The 23,020-nt window shown below is 34.9% G+C and overlaps 1 protein-coding gene across 1 annotated transcript; it reads right to left on the bottom strand.

Annotated features, from left to right (window-relative positions):
* Positions 1-2,994: 2,994 nt before the first annotated feature.
* On the bottom strand, positions 2,995-7,139 carry LOC139900644 (receptor like protein kinase S.2-like). Its single transcript, XM_071883406.1, has 3 exons — positions 6,375-7,139; positions 3,379-4,365; positions 2,995-3,228 (listed from the first exon to the last, which is right to left on the bottom strand). The coding sequence occupies exons 1-3, from the start codon at positions 7,137-7,139 to the stop codon at positions 2,995-2,997; spliced, it is 1,986 nt and encodes a 661-aa protein (XP_071739507.1).
* Between the last annotated feature and the right edge of the window lie 15,881 nt (positions 7,140-23,020).

Here is a 23,020-nt window from a genome sequence, read left to right as displayed (position 1 = left end):
ATAGATCAATATGTGGGTTCGTACATAAAAATAAAAAAAATAATAAAAAGTCGATAGCAATTGCTAACGAATACTTGGATTATCCCCTTGATTGGATTGTGATTTGTACCAGTTTAGGAATGGAAGGACAAATCAAATACAGTTGGAAAGCTACATCAAACAGATTCTTGGATTTATCTGATATGGAAATCGTCCTTGTGCAGATTCTAAAGACAAAACTGAAAATCATTTACAGATTGACAAGGATATAAAACAGATTACATACTTATTTATTTATATTTATATATATACGGTATTTATATTTATTTATTTATTTATTTGTATACATGTGTCTATATCTATATCTGTAGCATGTAAATCTGGTTTTCTGTATATTTATATTTATAATATAATCATAATTTTGATCTTATATTATTACTATTAATAATTACAATAATAATAATAATAATAATAATAATAATTCATAATATTAATAAAAATATTAATACCTCTTTTAATAATATATTAATAACAATAATTTTTAATTACAAGTATATTATAATATTAGCAATAATAATATCATTACTGATATTAATAAAATAAGATGTTTATTAATGTTGATCATAATATTAGTAATAATAATATAACAGTTTATGTATATTATATTTCATATTAATATATTGAAAATAATAATATAATTAATACTGATTTCAATATTAATATTAGTTTTAATATTAATAATATTAATGAATGTACTAAAAATTTTAGTATAACACTTCTATTTCTATCTTGTAATTACACCTTATATACATTAACATTATATGTTATTAATTATGAAATATTTAATATTTATATATATAATATATATTTTATATTTATACAATTTAACAATATACATAACTACATTTTAGTATACACGATGCAAGTTATTTATATATATAGTTTTAACAATTTACATTCCGACTTATTGTATATATTCAACTTCATTCATTACAAGGTTTCATCTATATCATAAACGTTTTCAATTAATAAGTATATATTATATATACATACCATGGTCAAATGGTAATTGATTACATGAATATAAATTTCAAAGTTTTCGAGACTCAATATTACAGTCTTTGCTTATCGTGTCGGAAACATATAAAGATTAAAGTTTAAATTTAGTCGAAAATTCCCGGGTCATCACAGTATCCTTACTTGGTCTTAACATATTGTGTATTGATGGTAGAATCTTGGTCAAAAGTGATGCTAAACCATCAACGAGTTGTACACTTGAAGCTACAAGCATCAAAGATGAGAACCGTGATGAGCATCAAGCATTAAGAACCCCACCGGAGCACTTACCTACTGTTTTTCGTATCTTATCAGGCTACCTGGGCTACTGGAAAGTTGATTTTCAGTTAGTTCGGTTCGAGTAGATGATTTTCCATTTAGACCTCGTCTTAATCCGAGTTACGATTTAGGATTTATGGCCCTCCGAGAGTCACTACACCCTATTAACGTTGTGCTGAAATTTCTGACCTACTCGCACTTAAACCGTTGCCACGGTCAAACGAAGACGATTTAGGTTCTGAAAATTGGTCAGCGGTTAGGGGACTCATATACGGAGCCATGGCCACTGACTATGCGTCTTTTCGATTTACGTAGAGGTCGTAGCAGCTGACCGAAGTCAGCCTATTGTTTCGATCTCTATTCTTGTCGAACTTACTTAGCTTTTATGATGATGAATGTTGATGATGATGACACTTAAACTTATTTTATGCACTATTAGAATTTATAAAGACAACCTACTGACCTAGTAACCTTTGATTTAGGTTGACGACCTTTCGGACCGACTTACTACTTGCACACTTTCGTATCAACTTGTATTGCTTATTCACTGTGAGTTATAGCATCCCTTTTACTTTAATTATTTTGGGACTGAGAATACATGCGCTTTTTACGTTTTACATACTAGGCACGAGTACTTAAACTTTATATGTGTGTGGGTTATACAACGGCATAAACATTCCCCTTAGCACGGTAACGTTTAGTCATTGGTTTTTGAACCGGTGAACGCGAATCTTAGATATGGATCCATAGGGTTTGACATCCCCACTCGGGCTAGTCGCGCTAGCATTTAACGGGTGTTTAATACTTCGTGAACATACACACTCGCCAAGTGTACTTTCAGGGGGTTATAAACGTTAAGTCTAGTTACTGGGTGCCCACGGTTATACATATACTTTTCATATTGTTTTGTTACACTAAAATCTCGTGGCCTACCTTACGTTACTGTTACAACTTAAACTATAGCTCACCAACATTCGTGTTGACTTTTAAGCGTGTATTTCTCAGGTGCCTAGAGGTTTCTTGCTTCCGCTGTTAGATTTGCTGTCTTGCTGTTAAGGACCTGCTGTATTAGTTATCCGCTGCATTACTAGAGATGTCTCATTCATGGAACTTTTCTTTTGCATTCGTAGTTTATGTTAATTTCAAACAATGGCTTTGTAACGACCTTAGGGTCAAATACTTATGTTTATGCTCCTATTCGTAGGATGCACGTTATCTTTTGTAAAACGCTATCTTTTTATGAATGCAAACTGGTTTTCAAATAGCATATAGTGTTTGACCGTGTGAAGATCCTGTTGTTGACGAATCATACACGATGATTTTGTACGGGGCGTCACACTGATCATTGATGCTACTGAAGAAATTCAAGTCCTTCTATATCATATTGTTATTGTATGTTGAATACATGTTGATTGCATGTTCTAACATGTTGGAGATCAAGAAACTGCATATATACTTGTCTCGAGAGTTCGACATGAAAGACTTGGGAGCTTCCAAACATATCCCTTCTTGCTTTAGTTTTCAATAAGGCTCGCGCAGGGGCGCTCACCTTTTTTGGGTGAACAATGAGATGGCATGTGAATGAGTGATATGGGGAGAAGGAAGAAATTCTTGTACGTATGATATGGGGTCGGTACGATACACATATGGTGAACAGTCAAAGCGAGGGATGGGGTTTAGTTAAATACGATATGGGGAGATATGGGATACAGCTAATGTCGATAAGGAAGGGAGGGAAGGAGCTCTTGCCTTCAACTCAGAGCAGAACGTTCCTTCCGCAAGGCCTCTTTCTTTCGTAGCAGCCAAGGATGAGTTCGATCCATTAGGTTCTTCGATTTGTTCAGAAAAGAAACGAGAGACAAGAAAACATCTTTGATTATGATTAAAAGGAACAATCTCAAATAGACCAAGATCCTATTTCGGGTCATTTCTTGGTGAACATGATCTGCCATAATCTCTTCGATCCCTTCATTTATGTGCCAGAATAAAGAGAGATTTGGTAGGAAAGTGGAAGTTTTTTGTATTATTGCTCAATTAAACTGAAGAAAAAAAAAAGTTACTTACTTGGAATGATAATGCTTTCTCAAGCTCTTTGACGACCTCCTTCATTGATGGGCGTCGATCTTGAGTTTCAGCCAAACACCAATATGAAATTTTCACAAATGTGTCTATTGAATCTTTATGGTCACCACTTTCTCTCTTAATTATAGGATCTACCATTCCCATTATTGTTCCCTTACGGAAGCATTGACGTGACACATCTGCCAGCCCAACTTTACTCTCTATGAACATTTGATCGCCGGCTAGCCATCCAAATAAAACTTCGAACAAAACTAATCCGAAAACATAAACATCCGATTCTCTTTTTAACGTACGAGACTCACGATATTCCGGATCAATGTAAGGTGGAAAGCCACGAAGTAGACCGAGACAATGAGCATCTTGGTTCGAAGGAAGGAAGACCGATTGCTCAAAGTCAACAATCTTTGCCCCAAAGTTCTCGTCCAAGACAATTGAGAATATAGAGAAATTACGCTTTATGACTGTCTTTTGGTTTTCCATCTCATAGTGCAGGTATTTTAATCCATATGCAACATCAAGACATATCTTCAAACGTTTTTCCCAAGTAAGAATAGATCTGCTAATGCAGGTTTCCATATGATTAGCAAGGTGTCCATTATAAGCATCGTCAATGATAAGAATCTTCTCGAGACCTTCGTCACAAAATCCAAGTAAAGTGACTATATTGCGATGCTTACAAGTTGTAAGTATTTCAATCTCTGTGAAGAATGCTCCTTGTTTCTCTTCATGAGGACATAGGCGTTTTATGAAGACAGTGGTGCGTCTCTTGGCACGTTCACTTTTATTGTTTTCTTCTACAGAGAAATAATTTACTCTATCCCAATGTTCAATTTTTGCTCTGTATATGTTATAATACGTGGTTCCTCCTATGTGGTATTCTTGAGAGAAGTTATTGGTGGCCAAAATTATATCGTCGAGCCTAATCTTCAAGTGACTGAATTGAGATGTCAACTGTTCCAAGCTGGGTCTCTGCAACAAGTAGGGAAAAACCAAAGGCTTTTAATTGAAACAAAATTGTCAACATATGAAAGAAACAACTCTCAAAATGGCATTTCTCTCAAATGGCTTGTATATATGTCACTATATATGGTTCGTATGGCTTAGAGCTTTACATTCTTTGCAAAAGGCGAAAGTTCAAATCTCATCTAGCATGACTTTTAACCATTGCAAAATGTCTCAGGTTCGAATCATGTCTAGGACAAATATTTTGTGGTGGCCAGGGAAGCGGTGTAAACAGCCAGGGAGTAATCCTGCTGGGCTGCGTACATCAGAGTATGTGGTCGGATTACTCGCCCTCATGAGTAGCCCGAATGAGGAAAAACCTTCTACCTTTTACCTTTTATAAATTAATGTGTTTTGTCAAAGTGTAAAATATTTGAGTGATATCTATCTTCCGCAATTAATTGAGTGTCTATTCTCTTACTTTCTGATTTATATCAAAAACTTTTAAAATGAGCTTTTAATATTCTTTTTATGACGATTAGGAGTCACTGACAGGGGTCCGAACTCAATGTCGGAACCCACCCACCCGATCATTTACTGGGACGAACATTATAGTCCTACCTCCCCTCAAGGAATCCCCGTGGTGAATCCATAACGGCATCGCGTGTGGTAAAACCCCCTTGGGTGAGGCTCAAACGCAAGACGTCCGAGACCATGAAATGGGCGAGTAACCTCAAAGAAAATCCATTTAGGAATTACAATATACAAGTGAGAATAAAAAACCCAACTTAACCCATGAAGTTTAAGCTTTTGATGTTCTTTAGTCATGTGAATTTAGGTTTGACTAAAATTAAGAGAAAAAACACAAGGGAAGAAGATCATGGCTTTTTTGGTCATGTCACTGGATAGAGGACCAAAAGTGTGACAAGGTAAGAAACTTTGAAAGACCTCGTGTAATAAAATCCATTTAGGGATTACAATTTACAAGTGAGAATAAAAAACCCGACTTAACCCATTACCTTTTTAACCCATTTTCTCCAACCAAATGTAAACTATTCCTTATTATCAACAAAAATAATGGTAAAAAATAGATAAATATTAAGATAGCAGATGAAAACAGTAAATGGTAGCGTCTTACGTGTATATATATATATATATATATATATATATATATATATATATATATATATATATATATATATATATATATATATATATATACTTTCATATGGCTGTTGATGTTCCAATGCCTTCTCAAGTTCCTGGACTATATACTTCATATTAGGGCGGTTTACTCGCTCATCATTCACGCATGATATTGCTGCTCTTGAAAAGGTTTGGTGTAGGGATGGTAATGGTCACCCGATCCGGTGGATATCCACCCGATCCACCCGCTTCGTGATGGATATGGATGAACCTAAATGGATATGGATACGGATATGGATGAACCTAAATGGATATGGATATGGACATGGATGAAAAGTTTCATCCATGGATATATCCATTACCACCCGAAATACGTATACAAATACATAAATATAGATATATTCTTATATATTTACTATTACAAGCTCATTTACCATTAGATTTTCATTTTCCTTTCAACCCTATAATAAAATAACTATAATATATTACAATAAAATATGTATATCTAACAAAATAAACTTACAAATTTCATATTTAATTTTTTATAATCAATGTTTTATAATAAGTTTAGCAAATTTTGTTATATCTTCGACAAAGATTACACATTTTTATGAATAGAATTTTTAATGTCATGTCATATATATTTTTGTTGTACTACGTTTACGTTTTATTCGCATATTATAAAATACTATAACATTTTTTTAATATCAATTGGATATCCATTAACCTGCTTAATCCATTGGATATGGATATGAACGGATGATCTTAAACTAAATGGATATGGATATGGATATGGATATGGATGAACAAAAACTAAATGGATATGAATATGGATACGGCATCACCCGATCCATATCCGATCCATTGCCATCCCTAGTTTGGTGTGATACCTTAGCTATTTGATCATATAGGCTAAATGGGACTACAACATTAACACTTCTTTTAGTTTCATAGTTAAGTTTGGCCTGTGAAACTAGAGACATATCCGCTTTCCTCGCACATAATAATACCAATAATACAACACCAAATGAGTAAATGTCGGACTTGTGGGTCACACCGCCGGTCTTTACATTTTCTGGGTCCATATACCCCGTTGTTCCAATAGCTTTTGATAAGTGTACATCATCCATACGATGTATCGAATGTTTGATGGAATATTCAAATCCAGATAACTTGGGCTCAAACTTATTATTTAACAATATAGTATAGCTGTTGATATTAAGATGTATGAGACTTCCTTCATTATGGATGTAACTTAAAGCACGCGCAATACCAATGCTTATCTTCAGCCTTTGAATCCATGTAAGGTTTAGTTTGATTAAATGCATCTCGAGACTTCCCTTGGCCTCACGCTTGTTTATGATGACCTTCTCATTTTGTTCATCACAAAACCCGATAATAGAGACTATGTTTTCATGCTCGAGAGTAGCAAGCGCATAAAGCTCACTTAAGAACTCGATCCCGTGCTTATACTTATGGTCAAATCTTCGGGCAGCGATTTTCACCCACTTTACTGACCGCAAAAGCCGCCCTTGATACACCTTGCCCAATCCACCACTCCCGATGACATTTTCATCATCGAAGTTGTTGGTTGCTTCTAGTACTTCTTCAAGTGGGATTTGTAAGTGACTAAACTTTGTGATTGTGGATTCCATATTTCTTTTTAGTATAGAGATCTGTTTATCAAAAGAAACAAAAGTTTGGATTGCAAATTTCTGTTTGTATCCACACACACATACATATACACATAATATATATTAATCTTGTAGCAGATACTTGACTTTTTAAATTAGTTTTTTAAATAATATTACCAATTAATTTAATATATAATGCAAGTTGAGATTTCAAGTTGATTTTACAAAAGAAATGTCTGTTTGTATCCACACACACATATATTATACACATAATATATAGTATTAATCTCGTAGCTACTTGACTTTTTCAATTAAGAAAATAATAATAATTTTACCAATTAATCAATAAAGCAAGTTGAGCTTTCAAGTTTAACAAATGAAATGTTATATTTGTTATATCAGGCCAATGTTTACGTTGATTTTTTAGACCTATTTATCACTTATCAGAATTCTATAAATCTTTGAGTTACTTTGGGTCAGCATAAGCGCGCATAAAATCCCAAAATGGGTTTTATGGATCACTACTACATCTGTCTTTAACTAAGGGTGAGGGCATGAAGCCTAAAAATGGAGGTTATGAGTTCAATTTTCATTACCATGTCCCTTAACCACGTGTTGCATTATTTAACACATAATATGATGTAGAGTCAAGTTACTTTCTTTATCATATCCCTAACAAAACTAGCAAAGAAATTTACAAACTGTTATAATAAAAAGGGCAAATTGTACAGAAAGGAAACATAAGTGCCACTTTTTCTCGACAAAGGGTATATCAATTTTTTCTTGCCCACAAAGGAGTTTAATTTCAATTTAGTGCGTAAAAGGGGTGTCTGATTGAAAAATAGTGTCAATTGAGGTAATATCTGACACGTGGCATTATACTGTATTATTTTTTGCTTAAGTGTATATTCCATGTCATTATTTAAAAATGAAATTTTTTGTTAGTTGCTTATTTGTATATTCCATCTCATTAACAAGAAAATCATTTTCAAAACAAATTACAAGTTCACGAGTTGTGCCATTTAGAACCGATTTGTGCAAAAACAAATTACAAGTTCACAAGTTCATCTTAACAAAAACAGATTACAAGTTCACAAGTTCATCTTCTTAACCGCCAACTAGAACCGATTTGTGCATTCATCGATTGGTGTTTATCAACACGTTATGAGATTAAATTCGTGGTCAGTAACATCAAACAAGTACTCGAAATCAATCAGAATTCACTAACAACTTCAGATTCATAACAAATCAAATCGAGTTCTTTGCTAACCGAAAAGTCAAACGACTTTGGTCTCCGAATCATTTCAGAATCATTCAACAGGATGTGAAAATGTAGAATCGTTCCCTATCATCTAGTGAATGTTTCTGCAAAGTTTGAGATCCTAAATCGCTAAACTGAGTCCGAATTTGACAGTCAAAGTTTGTTTTAAAAAGTCAACTGAAGTGTCATGGATCAAATTGAAGTGATGTAGTAATCTACAGATGATAAGAACTGATTTTGAGCATTCCAATGATGATTTTAAGCTACTTTGTTTCAGAAATCAACATCAGAAACTATACAAATTGCAAGTTCGAAATTTAAGTTCATGTTAAATTTGCGCAAACTGTTCATTCTTAATTCAGGAAATTGGAAGCTGTTCGGTTTTGGTTTCTTCACAAACAATGATAATCGCTGGTGTTGAGGACATAAACAGTCATTTTCAAGCTTCAATTCTAACAAATTTAGTTTTTAGCAAAAACCAAAGTCGATGAATAAACCTCCATTGATGAACAGCTTCGAAGATTTCAATGTCGAGACTCAACGATGTGGAGATGCGTACAGTGCAAACATGTTATCAGGATTTAGATTTGAAAGAGTTCCACGGAATATACAAATAGACAACAACAAAAAAATTTATATTTTGAAATGATGACATGGAAAATACACTTAAGCAAAAAATAATATAGTATAATTCCATGTGTCAGATATTACCTCAATTGACACTATTTTTCAATCAGACACTCTTTTACGCACTAAATTGAAATTAAGCTCCTTTGTGGGCAAGAAAAAAACTGATATACCCTTTATCGAGAAAAAGTGTCATTTATGTTACCTTTCTGGGCAATTTGCCCTAATAAAAATCAAAGCTTAGCAGATACCATTGAATGCTAAGATTTTATATTGTCAACTACGAACATAGGAATTTTGAAATTGATGTTGGAACATGCTTATATGTGAGGCTATGAATTTTAGAATCTTATTTCACATCTAATAGCGTATGCATTGAGCTGGAGAGATGGAATTGCTTTCATTACAAGTTGACTTCACATTTTGTAATCAAGGTTTAGTATTAATTAAGTTTAAATAAACCAGAGAATTTGATTTAGTCATGGGTTGTCTGACACTATCTGGTTAGAGTATTTTTCTATCAATGGGTGGCTTGTAGTAATTAGAGCATCACAACAACAAAGACTTTTGAAATTGTACTTTGATTTTTTATCGTCCACTTGCTACTGATATTTGATTATAAAAAAATTGAAGTGGCCTTTGAATTATATATTGTTAATTACCATCTAACTGCGTGACACTGCTTTAGCTATAACTTGATTATTAATAAATGAGAGCATATATATTAAATAAGGCAATGAACTAGTAAACAGAAAAGGCCTAATATTCATGGCATTCGATGAAAACAGTTGCAAGTTGGTTGGTGATATGATTATTCCGAATTCATACGAATTGGAGAACAATCTACAACACAATTGAGATCCTATGAACAAGAAAAGATCTGGAATTGAGCTGAAATTGAATCGTAATTATTTACAGAAAAGGGGGAAACTTGAATACAATAATTCGTGTAAAAATCTCACTAACTAACAGCAATTAAACCACTTATATACAGACTAATCCAATCTGTTGCAGCTCCAGTAACTGATTCTGTTATCAATTGGATTATGTTGCCGGCATCTTCATGGTTGACTTTTGTTGACCAAAATGAAGTGAATGAAATAGAAGTGATCACGTGCAGCTCACTTGATCAATTCAAATTAGATATCATGTGATATGCACGTGGCCTGTAATTGAATATTATCCATATCAATTTCCCCTTCTTAAAGGCATTCTTGCCCTCAAGAATGCTCAAGTATCCAGCGAGAATTCAGGGAAGCGAGCCATCAAATCCTCAGCCGATTCCCATGTAGCATCATCTTCAGAACCATGTAACCATTGCACCAACAAATATACAGCTACAGTATTGTTCTTCTTAACCATTCTCCTCCCTAAAACCTTCCACGGGACACAAGAAATGAGGCCATTTGAATCTAATCGTGGGAGAACAATTGAAGTAGCTGGCAAAGGTCCTTTGTGCAACTTCAATTGTGATACATGAAATACAGGATGAACCTGTGCTACTGCAGGTAGCTGAAGCTTGTAAGCCACTGTACCAATTCGAGCAATCACCTGAAATGGTCCATAATATTTTGGTGACAGCTTGTGGTGTTTAGTTCCCCTTACAGTCATTTGTCTATAAGGCTGGAGCTTCACATATACCCAATCTTGTACATTAAAAGTTCTATCACTCCTATGCTTGTCTGCTTGACTTTTCATTCGATCTTGTGACCTTTTAAGATGGAAAGTCAAAACCTTGATCGCCTCCTCCCTAGCCTGCAATGATCTGTCCACAGCCTCCACGTTTGAGTCTCCTTTTGTGTATAGAATATGAGCAGGTGGTGGTTGCCCATACAAAATCTCAAAGGGTGTAGTGGAAGTGGATGTATGGTAATTTGTATTGTACCAATATTCTGCCATAGATAACCATTTGAGCCATTCTTTTGGTTTGTCTCCACACATACACCTCAAATAACACTCTAAGCACCTATTAACCACTTCAGTCTGACCATCTGACTGTGGGTGGTATGCTGTAGACATATGGAGGTCAATCTTTAGCATCTTGAAAAGTGCCTGCCAAAACAAGCTAAGGAAAACTTTGTCTCTATCTGAAACAATTGTTTTTGGTAGACCATGCAGTTTGTAAACACAATCTAAGAAACCTTCTGCTACTTGAACTGCATTAAATGGATGAGACAGAGCAATGAAATGTGCATATTTGCTCAATCTATCAACTATGACCAAAATTACAGTTTTGCCTTGAGAGTTGGGAAGCCCTTCAATAAAGTCCATGGATATATCTTCCCACACCTTAGTAGGTATATTCAATGGCTGTAAGAGCCCAGGTGTTGCAGCTAAATCCGGCTTGAACCTTTGACAAGTGGCACATTCTCTCACAAAAGTTTTCACATGTCTTCTTAATTTCTTCCAATAGATGCTAGCAGTCATCCTCTGTACTGTGGCATTGACCTCAGAGTGGCCCCCACTAGGAGTAGTATGAAAGTGAGTGATCAAATCCTTCCTCAATTGAGGATCGACACCTACAACCAACTTACCTTTCCTTCTTAAATGCTCATTATCCCAAGTGTAGTGTTTGGACACTGTAGGATCAATCACAAGCCTGTTGATGAGTTGCTGCAAATCCATATCCTCTGCCACACTTGTTGTTATTCTGTGAAGGACATCACTTTCAATTGAAGACAATAGGAGATGAAATAGCTGACCACTACTGTAGTGACCCGAACTTTTCCATGTTTATATATATTAATTGAGATTGATATTTACATGATTAAATGTTTCCAACATGTTAAGCAATCAAACTTGTTAAGACTTGATTAATTGAAATATGTTTCATATAGACAATTGACCACCCAAGTTGACCGGTGATTCACGAACGCTAAAACTTGTAAAAACTATATGATGACATATATATGGATATATATATATAGTTAACATGATACTATGATAAGTAAACATATCATTAAGTATATTAACAATGAACTACATATGTAAAAACAAGACTACTAACTTAATGATTTTTAAACGAGACATATATGTAACGATTATCGTTGTAAAGACATTTAATGTATATATATCATATTAAGAGATATTCATACATGATAATATCATGATAATATAATAATTTAAAATCTCATTTGATATTATAAACATTGGGTTAACAACATTTAACAAGATCGTTAACCTAAAGGTTTCAAAACAACACTTACATATAACGACTAACGATGACTTAACGACTCAGTTAAAATGTATATACATGTAGTGTTTTAATATGTATTTATACACTTTTGAAAGACTTCAATACACTTATCAAAATACTTCTACTTAACAAAAATGCTTACAATTACATCCTCGTTCTGTTTCATCAACAATTCTACTCGTATGCACCCGTATTCGTACTCGTACAATATATAGCTTTTAGATGTATGTACTATTGGTATATACACTCCAATGATCAGCTCTTAGCAGCCCATGTGAGTCACCTAACACATGTGGGAACCATCATTTGGCAACTAGCATGAAATATCTCATAAAATTACAAAAATATGAGTAATCATTCATGACTTATTTACATGAAAGCAAAATTACATATCCTTTATATCTAATCCATACACCAACGACCAAAAACACCTACAAACACTTTCATTCTTCAATTTTCTTCATCTAATTGATCTCTCTCAAGTTCTATCTTCAAGTTCTAAGTGTTCTTCATATATTCTACAAGTTCTAGTTACATAAAATCAAGAATACTTTCAAGTTTGCTAGCTCACTTCCAATCTTGTAAGGTGATCAGCCAACCTCAAGAAATCTTTGTTTCTTACAGTAGGTTATCATTCTAATACAAGGTAATAATCATATTCAAACTTTGGTTCAATTTCTATAACTATAACAATCTTATTTCAAGTGATGATCTTACTTGAACTTGTTTTCGTGTCATGATTCTGCTTCAAGAACTTCGAGCCATCCAAGGATCCGTTGAAGCTAGATCCATTTTTCTCTTTTCTAGTAGGTTTATCCAAGGAACTTAAGGTAGTAATGATGTTCATAACATCATTCGATTCATATATATAAAGCTATCTTATTCGAAGGTTTAAACTTGTAATCACTAGAATATAGTTTAGTTAATTCTAAACTTGTTCGCAAACAAAAGTTAATCCTTCTAACTTGACTTTTAAAATCAACTAAACACATGTTCTATATCTATATGATATGCTAACTTAATGATTTAAAACCTGGAAACACGAAAAACACCGTAAAACCGGATTTACGCCGTCGTAGTAACACCGCGGGCTGTTTTGGGTTAGTTAATTAAAAACTATGATAAACTTTGATTTAAAAGTTGTTATTCTGAGAAAATGATTTTTATTATGAACATGAAACTATATCCAAAAATTATGGTTAAACTCAAAGTGGAAGTATGTTTTCTAAAATGGTCATCTAGACGTCGTTCTTTCGACTAAAATGACTACCTTTACAAAAACGACTTGTAACTTATTTTTCCGACTATAAACCTATACTTTTTCTGTTTAGATTCATAAAATAGAGTTCAATATGAAACCATAGCAATTTGATTCACTCAAAACGGATTTAAAATGAAGAAGTTATGGGTAAAACAAGATTGGATAATTTTTCTCATTTTAGCTACGTGAAAATTGGTAACAAATCTATTCCAACCATAACTTAATCAACTTGTATTGTATATTATGTAATCTTGAGATACCATAGACACGTATACAATGTTTCGACCTATCATGTCGACACATCTATATATATTTCGGAACAACCATAGACACTCTATATGTGAATGTTGGAGTTAGCGATACAGGGTTGAGGTTGATTCCAAAATATATATAGTTTGAGTAGTGATTAATACTGAGATACGTATACACTGGGTCGTGGATTGATTCAAGATAATATTTATCGATTTATTTCTGTACATCTAACTGTGGACAAATAGTTGTAGGTTACTAACGAGGACAGCTGACTTAATAAACTTAAAACATCAAAATATATTAAAAGTGTTGTAAATATATTTTGAACATACTTTGATATATATGTATATATTGTTATAGGTTCGTGAATCAACCAGTGGCCAAGTCTTACTTATCGACGAAGTAAAAATCTGTGAAAGTGAGTTATAGTCCCACTTTTAAAATCTAATATTTTTGGGATGAGAATACATGCAGGTTTTATAAATGATTTACAAAATAGACACAAGTACGTGAAACTACATTCTATGGTTGAATTATCGAAATCGAATATGCCCCTTTTTATTAAGTCTGGTAATCTAAGAATTAGGGAACAGACACCCTAATTGACGCGAATCCTAAAGATAGATCTATTGGGCCTAACAAACCCCATCCAAAGTACCGGATGCTTTAGTACTTCGAAATTTATATCAAATCCAAAGGTTGTCCCGGAATGATGGGGATATTCTTATATATGCATCTTGTTAATGTCGGTTACCAGGTGTTCACCATATGAATGATTTTTATCTCTATGTATGGGATGTGTATTGAAATATGAAATCTTGTGGTCTATTATTATGATTTGATATATATAGGTTAAACCTATAACTCACCAACATTTTTGTTGACGTTTTAAGCATGTTTATTCTCAGGTGATTATTAAGAGCTTCCGCTGTCGCATACTTAAATAAGGATGAGATTTGGAGTCCATGCTTGTATGATATTGTGTAAAAACTGCATTCAAGAAACTTATTTTGTTGTAAAATATTTGTATTGTAAACCATTATGTAATGGTCGTGTGTAAACAGGATATTTTAGATTATCATTATTTGATAATCTACGTAAAGCTTTTTAAACCTTTATTGATGAAATAAAGGTTAGGGTTTGTTTTAAAATGAATGCAGTCTTTGAAAAACATCTCATATAGAGGTCAAAACCTCGCAACGAAATCAATTAATATGGAACGTTTTTAATCAATAAGAACGGGACATTTCAGTTGGTATCCGAGCGTTGGTCTTAGAGAATCAGAATTTTGCATTAGTGTGTCTTATCGAGTTTGTTAGGATGCATTAGTGAGTCTGGGGGTGATATGATGTACTCATATCAAAACGGGTCCCCATTGCTTTCTGTAATGACTGCCAAAACCTGGAAGTGAATCTGCTGTCACGATTGGATATAATAGATATAGGCACTCCATGCCTAGAGACGACTTCCTTAATGTAAACTTGAGCCAACTTCTCCATTTTATCAATTTCTCTTATCTGTCAGAAGTGTGCAGACTTAGTGAGACGATCCACGATAACCCAAATAGTATCGTAACCTCCCACCGTTCTCGGCAGTTTCGTGATGGAGTCCATTGTAATACCTTCCCACTTCCACTGGGGAATTTCTGGTTGAGTTAATAACTCTGATGGCTTCTGATATTCAGCCTTGACTTTAGCACAAGTCAAGCACCTTCCGACATAGGTAGCAATGTCAGCTTTCAAATTTAGCCACCAATAAAACGCCTTCAAATCTTGGTACATTTTATCTGATCCCGGATGGATTGAGTACATTGACTTGTGTGCTTCCTCCAACACTAGTTCTCTCAACCCACCAAACTTTGGTACCCAGATTCGATTAGCAAAGTACCATGTTCTGTCTTCCTTGATGTCAAATTTATTATCCATTCCTCTGAGAAATTCAACATCGACATTTTCTTGCTTCATGGCTTCTCGTTGTGCTTCACGGATCTGTGATGTAAGATTTGTACGGACAACTATATTAAGAGCTTTAACCCTGAGGTTTCTCTCGTTCCTTTCTACTTAAAGCATCCGCCACAACATTCGCTTTGCCTGGATGGTATTGAAGTTCGCAGTTATAATCGTTAAGTAGTTCCATCCAACGTCGTTGTCTCATGTTGAGCTGTTTCTGATTGAATATGTGCTGTAAACTCTTATGGTCAGTGAAGATAGTAAACTTGGTTCCATACAGGTAGTGTCTCCACATTTTAAGTGCAAAGATAACAGCTCCTAATTCAAGGTCGTGCGTAGTGTAGTTCTGCTCATGAATCTTTAACTGTCGCGATCCATAAGCAATAACCTTATTTCGTTGCATGAGCATGCAACCCATTCCTTGATGTGAAGCATCACAATAACAACAAAATCTTCACTTCCCTCAGGTAGAGACAATATCGGTGCAGTTGTTAACTTCTCCTTCAACAACTGAAATACAGTTACTTGCAGTTCTGACCACTCATACTTCTTGCCCTTATGAGTCAACGCGGTTAATGGTCGGGAAATCTTAGAGAATCCCTCGATGAATCTCCTGTAGTAACCAGCTAAACCCAAAAATTGCCGGATCTGAGTTGGCGTCTTTGGAGTTTCCCAATTCTTAACCGACTCAATTTTTGCTGGATCGACCTGTATTCCATTGGCCGCTACAACATGGCCAAGAAATTGCACTTCTGGTAACCAAAAGTCACACTTAGAGAACTTTGCATACAACTGCTCTTTTCTAAGCATAGTCAATATCGATCGTAGATGATGTTCGTGCTCTTCCTTGTTCTTGGAGTACACCAATATATCATCAATAAACTTAATGACGAATTTATCTAGGTATGGCTTACACACACGGTTCATGAGGTCCACGAACACTGCTGGTGCGTTCGTCAAAACTATACAACTTCATTGTAAACTCATAATGTCCATAGCGTATTCCAAACGCCATCTTCGAGACATCAGCATCTTTAACTCTCAATTAGTGATATCCGGATCTCAAATATATCTTAGAGGAACAACTTGATCCTTGTAGTTGATCAAATAAGTCATCAATCATCAGTAGCGGATACCAATTCTTGATTGTTAACTTGTTCAGTTCTCGGTAGTCAATACACAACCTCATCGACCCATCCTTCTTTTTAACAAACAAGACTGGAGCTCGAACTTTGAACTCCTCAGTTATAAAGTTCATCTGGTTGTGCCAGACACAGATCAAAGTATTACAACTGATGTGTACTTTCGTACTCTAAATTATTAGCTAAATACCTATCGATTATCACACAATACAGGCAACTGTAACCAGTTCGTGTAGTAATTAAACAAGTATTTAACCAATTCGTTCCACAGAGAGCAGGTAATTGAAAACTTGAACTATTAATTATTCTAAGATTTAAAAGGGGAGTTTTGTTGTAAAACTGATTAAACGCGAAAGTAAATTAAACTTAACTCAATAAGAAACAAAGGTATCCACTTAGCTACAATTCCCTAGGCTAGGATTGCTCGGTTAAACTTGTTAAGTAAACAATTACAATGATGTGACACTATATTTATCTGTCGATTCCAACAGTTTAAGACTAGCAACCTAAGTATAACTATCGTTAACCAAGAGTTACTAACCAATTCACAATGATATTACTCAAGATTATAATCTAACTTAGGTTGGTTTGGTGTCCCTTTCAACCTCACAATTATTGCAACTAATTTCAAGCTCAACCACTATACGATTAATTCTATTATCGGTGTCCCTCATAAAATCTCACGTATTCCTAAATTACTCACGTTCAATAATCTAGTAAAAGCTATTAATCAATTTAACTGTCGTTAGTTAATCAATAACTTCCGTGATCTAACAATCAATAAGCTTTAATAACGGTGGATCTTAGCTAGACATAAAATTGTGTAATTTTAATTAATTGTTGTTAACCAAAAGATCGCAATCCATCACCTAGGTTCATGCATATAAGTGAATACTAAATATTTAGCTACTCATGGTAAAACAAATAACAAATAAATAAAAAGAACAATTAAGCATGAACATTGAATTGAATGAAGAACAAATTAATAAAAGTAATAAAAGTTAATTTAAAGATTAAACTAACCAAACTTGATGTACTAAGTTAAACCCTTGCAAAATAATGTAGAAAAGCTATAAAATTCGTAATTAATGTTGCTGTGAAAGAAAATTCGTAAATAAAACTGCATGCCCTAAATTGGGGTAAAATTCGTCTATTTATAGGAGCTGGAAAAACAACTGGAACCGACCCAAGTCGCGATCCGCGACAACCCATCACGTAACGCGATGATACAGGACGCGATATAATAGCCTTATACGCGACAGATTGGTCAGATTGGCCCCTTTTCCATGTCGTGTTCTAATGCACTTCATCACGTATCACGATGACCAAAACGCGATAAACCTCATCCTGAAGCGATGGAAACTAATTTTTTCACCCGACGCACGTTTATCTTCAACTCTAACTTCGTTTTGACTATATCTTCAATGAAAATCAACATTAATGAGCCAACGAACCATATCTTGACACTTTCTTCATTTTAAACTCAAATAACTCGATATCTTAATCAAAGTCTTCAAAATACCAGCAAATGGAACAAGATAACGCCCAAAATATATGTATGAAAATGGCGTTATCAAAATCCCCAACACTTGAACCTTTCTTGTCCTCAAGCAAGTCAATCTCGAACCAATAACTGTACGTATAATCTTCAACAAAATTTCGCAAGATTCAAGCCTTCAAGTCAATCCTCCACAAGCTCTCGTACTCTTCATCTTTTCACGATTAAGCTTATTATCTCACAAAACAATTTCTCACATTCCAGTCACTTGTAAAAACAACATACAAACCATCAAACGCACCCCCCTTCTTCCCCCCATTTTCATTAAAACACATTTCAAAAACAATATCCTAAGTGGCCATTATCGCAAACAAATTTTCATAAAACATTTTTTTTCTCTAGGTCATGAATTGAGATGTAAAGACAATTTGGGTTGAGAACTCTAACTTCATAAATTTCCACAACTTTACTTCTTAACACAAAACTTTCATCTCAAAGCCTAAATTCTTTTCACTTAGCTTCCCTTAAAAATCACATTACTAGGCTTTCAATATCCTTCTTTTCTTTGCAACAATCAACCGTTAAGACTTAACTTTCCAACCTCAATAACTAATCACCAATAAACATTCAAATTCCTACACATCATGTCAAAAGAAACACACATTTTCTGGTTGTTTCTACAACTATGCTTATTCGGATAACAATTGGTGTAAAATGATTACAAATGGTAAAAACAATCTTACGTTATAAGGTTTAGTATTTGTAACATGACTCTTATTCGCATCAAGATAGCCTACTAACAATATTTAAGGCACTATTGCAAATACCAATACTTCACAATTTAATCAGAGATCCAGTTATAAATAGATTCATACCTGTGTTTATGTAGGGAAACCCGTTTAACTTTTTAACTCTTTTGATTCCATTTCATGCTGATAATTTCTAAATATGCAAGCTATTCACATACTGGTCACATCTCTCTTATCCAACGTACCCCGCATAGGTAACTCTTCCCAAGGTCTAGTCTTACTAGGTATTTCCCACATCATGAGCCAAAGGTGATCACTGCTGCATAAGTATGAGACGAGTACTTACAACTAAAACTACCTAAAGATGATCACCTTGCCTTGAGATAGTAACGTCCTTGACCCGTGTAGCGAACCTTCAACCAACCGATCCCAAATCGGAAAAAGGTCTTAGGTGGTTAGGTGATCTAGCACCCCAAAGGATCTATCGGCTCGAGTCTTAGAAACTACTACTTAAGCTCGGATCTCATAAGCATTTTTTTTTTCAACAATAATACTCTCTTTGAATGTCTTCCTCGTCTTCAATTTGTGACTTTGTAGAACCCGCAATGTATGATGTAGCGGATGGATAATGATGTGATCGATGATGATGAATGATTTGTTGTAGGAAGTCTTTAACTCATGACAATAAGCAATACCATTCACGCCATAGTCAGTAACAGCCACCCCTTAAAGGGTCCATTGGAGTCAGAGATTTGTGATTTTTCCTCTTCAAGCTTACATACCTAGCACTTATGAGTATAACACTTCTTTAAGAGAGTCAAAAAGCCATAAACACAAAATATGAAGCCATTTATATCCTAATCTCTAATTTAACCATTTTTCTCGCATTTTACCCTAAAGCCCTAAATACCGTTATTCTTCATTTCTTGACACAAATAAGTTGCATTGTCATCTTTGAAACAAATACTAAACTAAATAAAATAAGATCGAATTTTTAACATTTTTAACCAAATTTATCCAACATTTATCCCTCTCAACTTTCACCTTTCATCAATTGTCTTTCCTCAAGCACTTATATACTCAAAATTCCTAAGTTATGGTTAAAAAGTTCATTCATAATTAACAAACCACTAACAATTTGCTTAAAACTAATAAACCTCACTGGCCAAAACCAAAAATTCCAAATCAACCCCTAATCACTACGGGTGCTCTCATGGGTAAACATCTCAATTATAACCTTAAAAAGTTTAAAAATTTTGACCACTAGACAATTAAAACATTCAAACATTTCAAAATTCGCGAAAATTTATCTCTCCCCCCCCCCCCCCCCCCCCCACACTTAAGATCATGTAATGCCCTCATTTACATGAAATCGGATAAACAAAAATAAATTCGAGAGGACAAAATAGTGAAAAAGGGAAAAGAAAAGAAAAGAAAAGAAAAACCCGGATTTTTAGATTCGTAGATCGCGGAAACACGGTGCACGATGGCGCTAAACTTACTGCCAGCATAAGAACATCGGCATCCACTCGATCACCAAAACATCATAATCAAGTAAGGTACTGAACTTAATGCCAGACTTTGAAAAATTAAAGCACAACCACCGTGGAACCTAAAACGAAAACATACATACCACAACCATAACTAATGGGGTGGTACCACCACGGTACCGAAACCCCCCATTTAAAATCCAAAGTATTAAGTTTAAGACTAAAAGTTACCATCATCCTAATTAAGATTACAGTCATCCAAAATAAAAACTAATAAATGAAATTAAAAAGTTTTGTTTTTTTCTTGTCACCACACGATCACCACCGCATCCAATCACTGAGGGTTATACCCTCCATAAGATCCATCATACTGCCCACCATAAGGACGTCCACCACCTGACGGACCTCCCTGGTTACCTTCATCATACTGAGAACTAGAACCTGCTCCTCTTTGCCGGACCATATCCTCCCAAACTGCCTGAGCTGCTGTGTGATCATACACCCGATAAGGACCTGTCGACTCCGGAGTCCATGGAATACGAGTGCCATAAGGAGTAAATATGGTATTAGGGGAAACAAGCTCCATGTTGTGTCGATGCCAATCGTGATGATACGCAACCTCACTAATGCCATATGCAATCTGACTTTCCGAGCGTGCTCGGGTTTCCTCATTATAAAGCTGCATATTACGCATCTGTTCCATTAAATCCTGGTTGGTAAACCGCTGACCCCCGACACCTTGACCCGCATCTTGACCACCCTCGGCCATTTCTTCATCCTCCTCTTATGCCCCCTGCGCATCTCGGGGACAACGACGATGAACTCGGAATGGAATAACCTGGCCGTGCTCAATAGATATTACTCTTGCCCCACGAAAAACATTTTCCCCTAATACAACTGCTTCAGTAACAATTCGTTCCATATCTGATCTATCAATTTCAAAAACCGACGCAATCCTCGTGATAAAGTGACCACCTCTAATCGGGCTTCCCGCAGAACGAAGTCCACTACCCTGATGTTTTAAAAAATAAGCCACTCCATAAGCAACCGAAGTAGGAGTTTTGGTTCGGAATTGGTTCACATACCAAAGGTCCGGTAAAGAGACCTTCTCGTTCCCACTTCTTTGATGTGTAATAGTATGCGAAACCATTCGTTGAATTGCACGAAGAGCTAGATCCATGATGTTAACGCAAGGACAGTTACTCGGGCTCCATTCATAATCGGAAGCCATCTCCCCCCAAACTCTAGCTGCATCAAATTCATGAGGATCAATCATATCAATCACCCTTTCAGCACCCCAAAGATAATCTCGAAAACTAACTCGTGTGCGTTCTTCATCGGTATAAATTCCCAAACAAGCAGGCAACTGAAATAATGACATAGAGCGGTTAACCCCACCCAATCGAAAAGTCATAAACATTGGATCATCAACGTTTTCAGGGTGAAGGTTCATCACATATGTAGCGTAAAATTCAATAACTAACTCCCGGTAAACTACTTCATGAATACCAAAGAAAGCAACCCAATCATTATACATAGCAATTCTCCATTCCAACTGCAAATATTCCATAACCGTAGCATGTAAACCGCCTCGGTGCAAAACATTCCAATCGATCACCCGATGTGGTTTCAAATTCTTTCCGAATCAATTCTTGAACATCCGCCTTTCTTTGCTTAATAACCTCCTATCGACCATTAACCTTAAATTCACATGTAACTCTGTTTGAGGAATTGGAGGTTGCGGTTGAACCTCCTGAGCTGCACCGGCTACAGTACCGGAACTTGAAGTACCCCTAGCATTACCACGTCCTCCTGTCTGAAAAACAAACACAATGACAAACAAAAAGATATATCCCAAAGGACATGTTAGCGTTAGCTATAACCTGCATTCTTCCATAATATACCTAAGGCACACAATGTCAATAGTCACTTAAAAACATGCCAAAAGCATAGATCATATAAGACTCCAACAACTATCATGCATTTAGAACCAATTTCTCAACTTTCATAAGTACAAAACCATGTAAGCAATTTCAAAACATGGACTTTAAATCAAGTCAACATACATCAATGCAATAACTTCATCCTCTCAACAAGATATGTAACTATAACCAAATAAATCAACAATCAAAACATATAGTCATAGCATACATATCATCAACACATGATAAACACAATCCCAAAAGTCAAACTGAGTCAAACCCAGTCAACTAAGTCAAAATCCCCAATTACACATGAACCCTAGAATTCAAAATCAAAATCTAGACAATTTAAACATGAATTCATGGTAATCATACTCGGCTAATAATCATATAACATTCAAAACATATCAATTTAACTCACAAATTCAAAACCCCCAATTAATCATACCTAAGAACCCTAGAAATCAAAGACTGAAATTATAGAATAATAGGCATGAAAATCGAAGTAGTAACATGTTAAGCATACATAATCTTTAATATAAATCGAACAATAGC

The sequence above is a fragment of the Rutidosis leptorrhynchoides genome, chromosome 3 (assembly GCF_046630445.1).
Source record: "Rutidosis leptorrhynchoides isolate AG116_Rl617_1_P2 chromosome 3, CSIRO_AGI_Rlap_v1, whole genome shotgun sequence".
NCBI lineage: Eukaryota > Viridiplantae > Streptophyta > Magnoliopsida > Asterales > Asteraceae > Rutidosis > Rutidosis leptorrhynchoides.
This window is presented reverse-complemented; position numbering and strand designations above follow the sequence as displayed.

Coding starts and splice junctions, on each gene's coding strand:
- LOC139900644 (XM_071883406.1), bottom strand. CDS start 7,139: ATGGAATCCACAATCACAAAGTTTAGTCACTTACAAATCCCACTTGAA. Junction 4,366..6,374: donor TATATGATCAAATAGCTAAG/GTATCACACCAA, acceptor TACTTGTTGCAG/AGACCCAGCTTGGAACAGTT. Junction 3,229..3,378: donor AGAAAGCATTATCATTCCAA/GTAAGTAACTTT, acceptor GACCCGAAATAG/GATCTTGGTCTATTTGAGAT.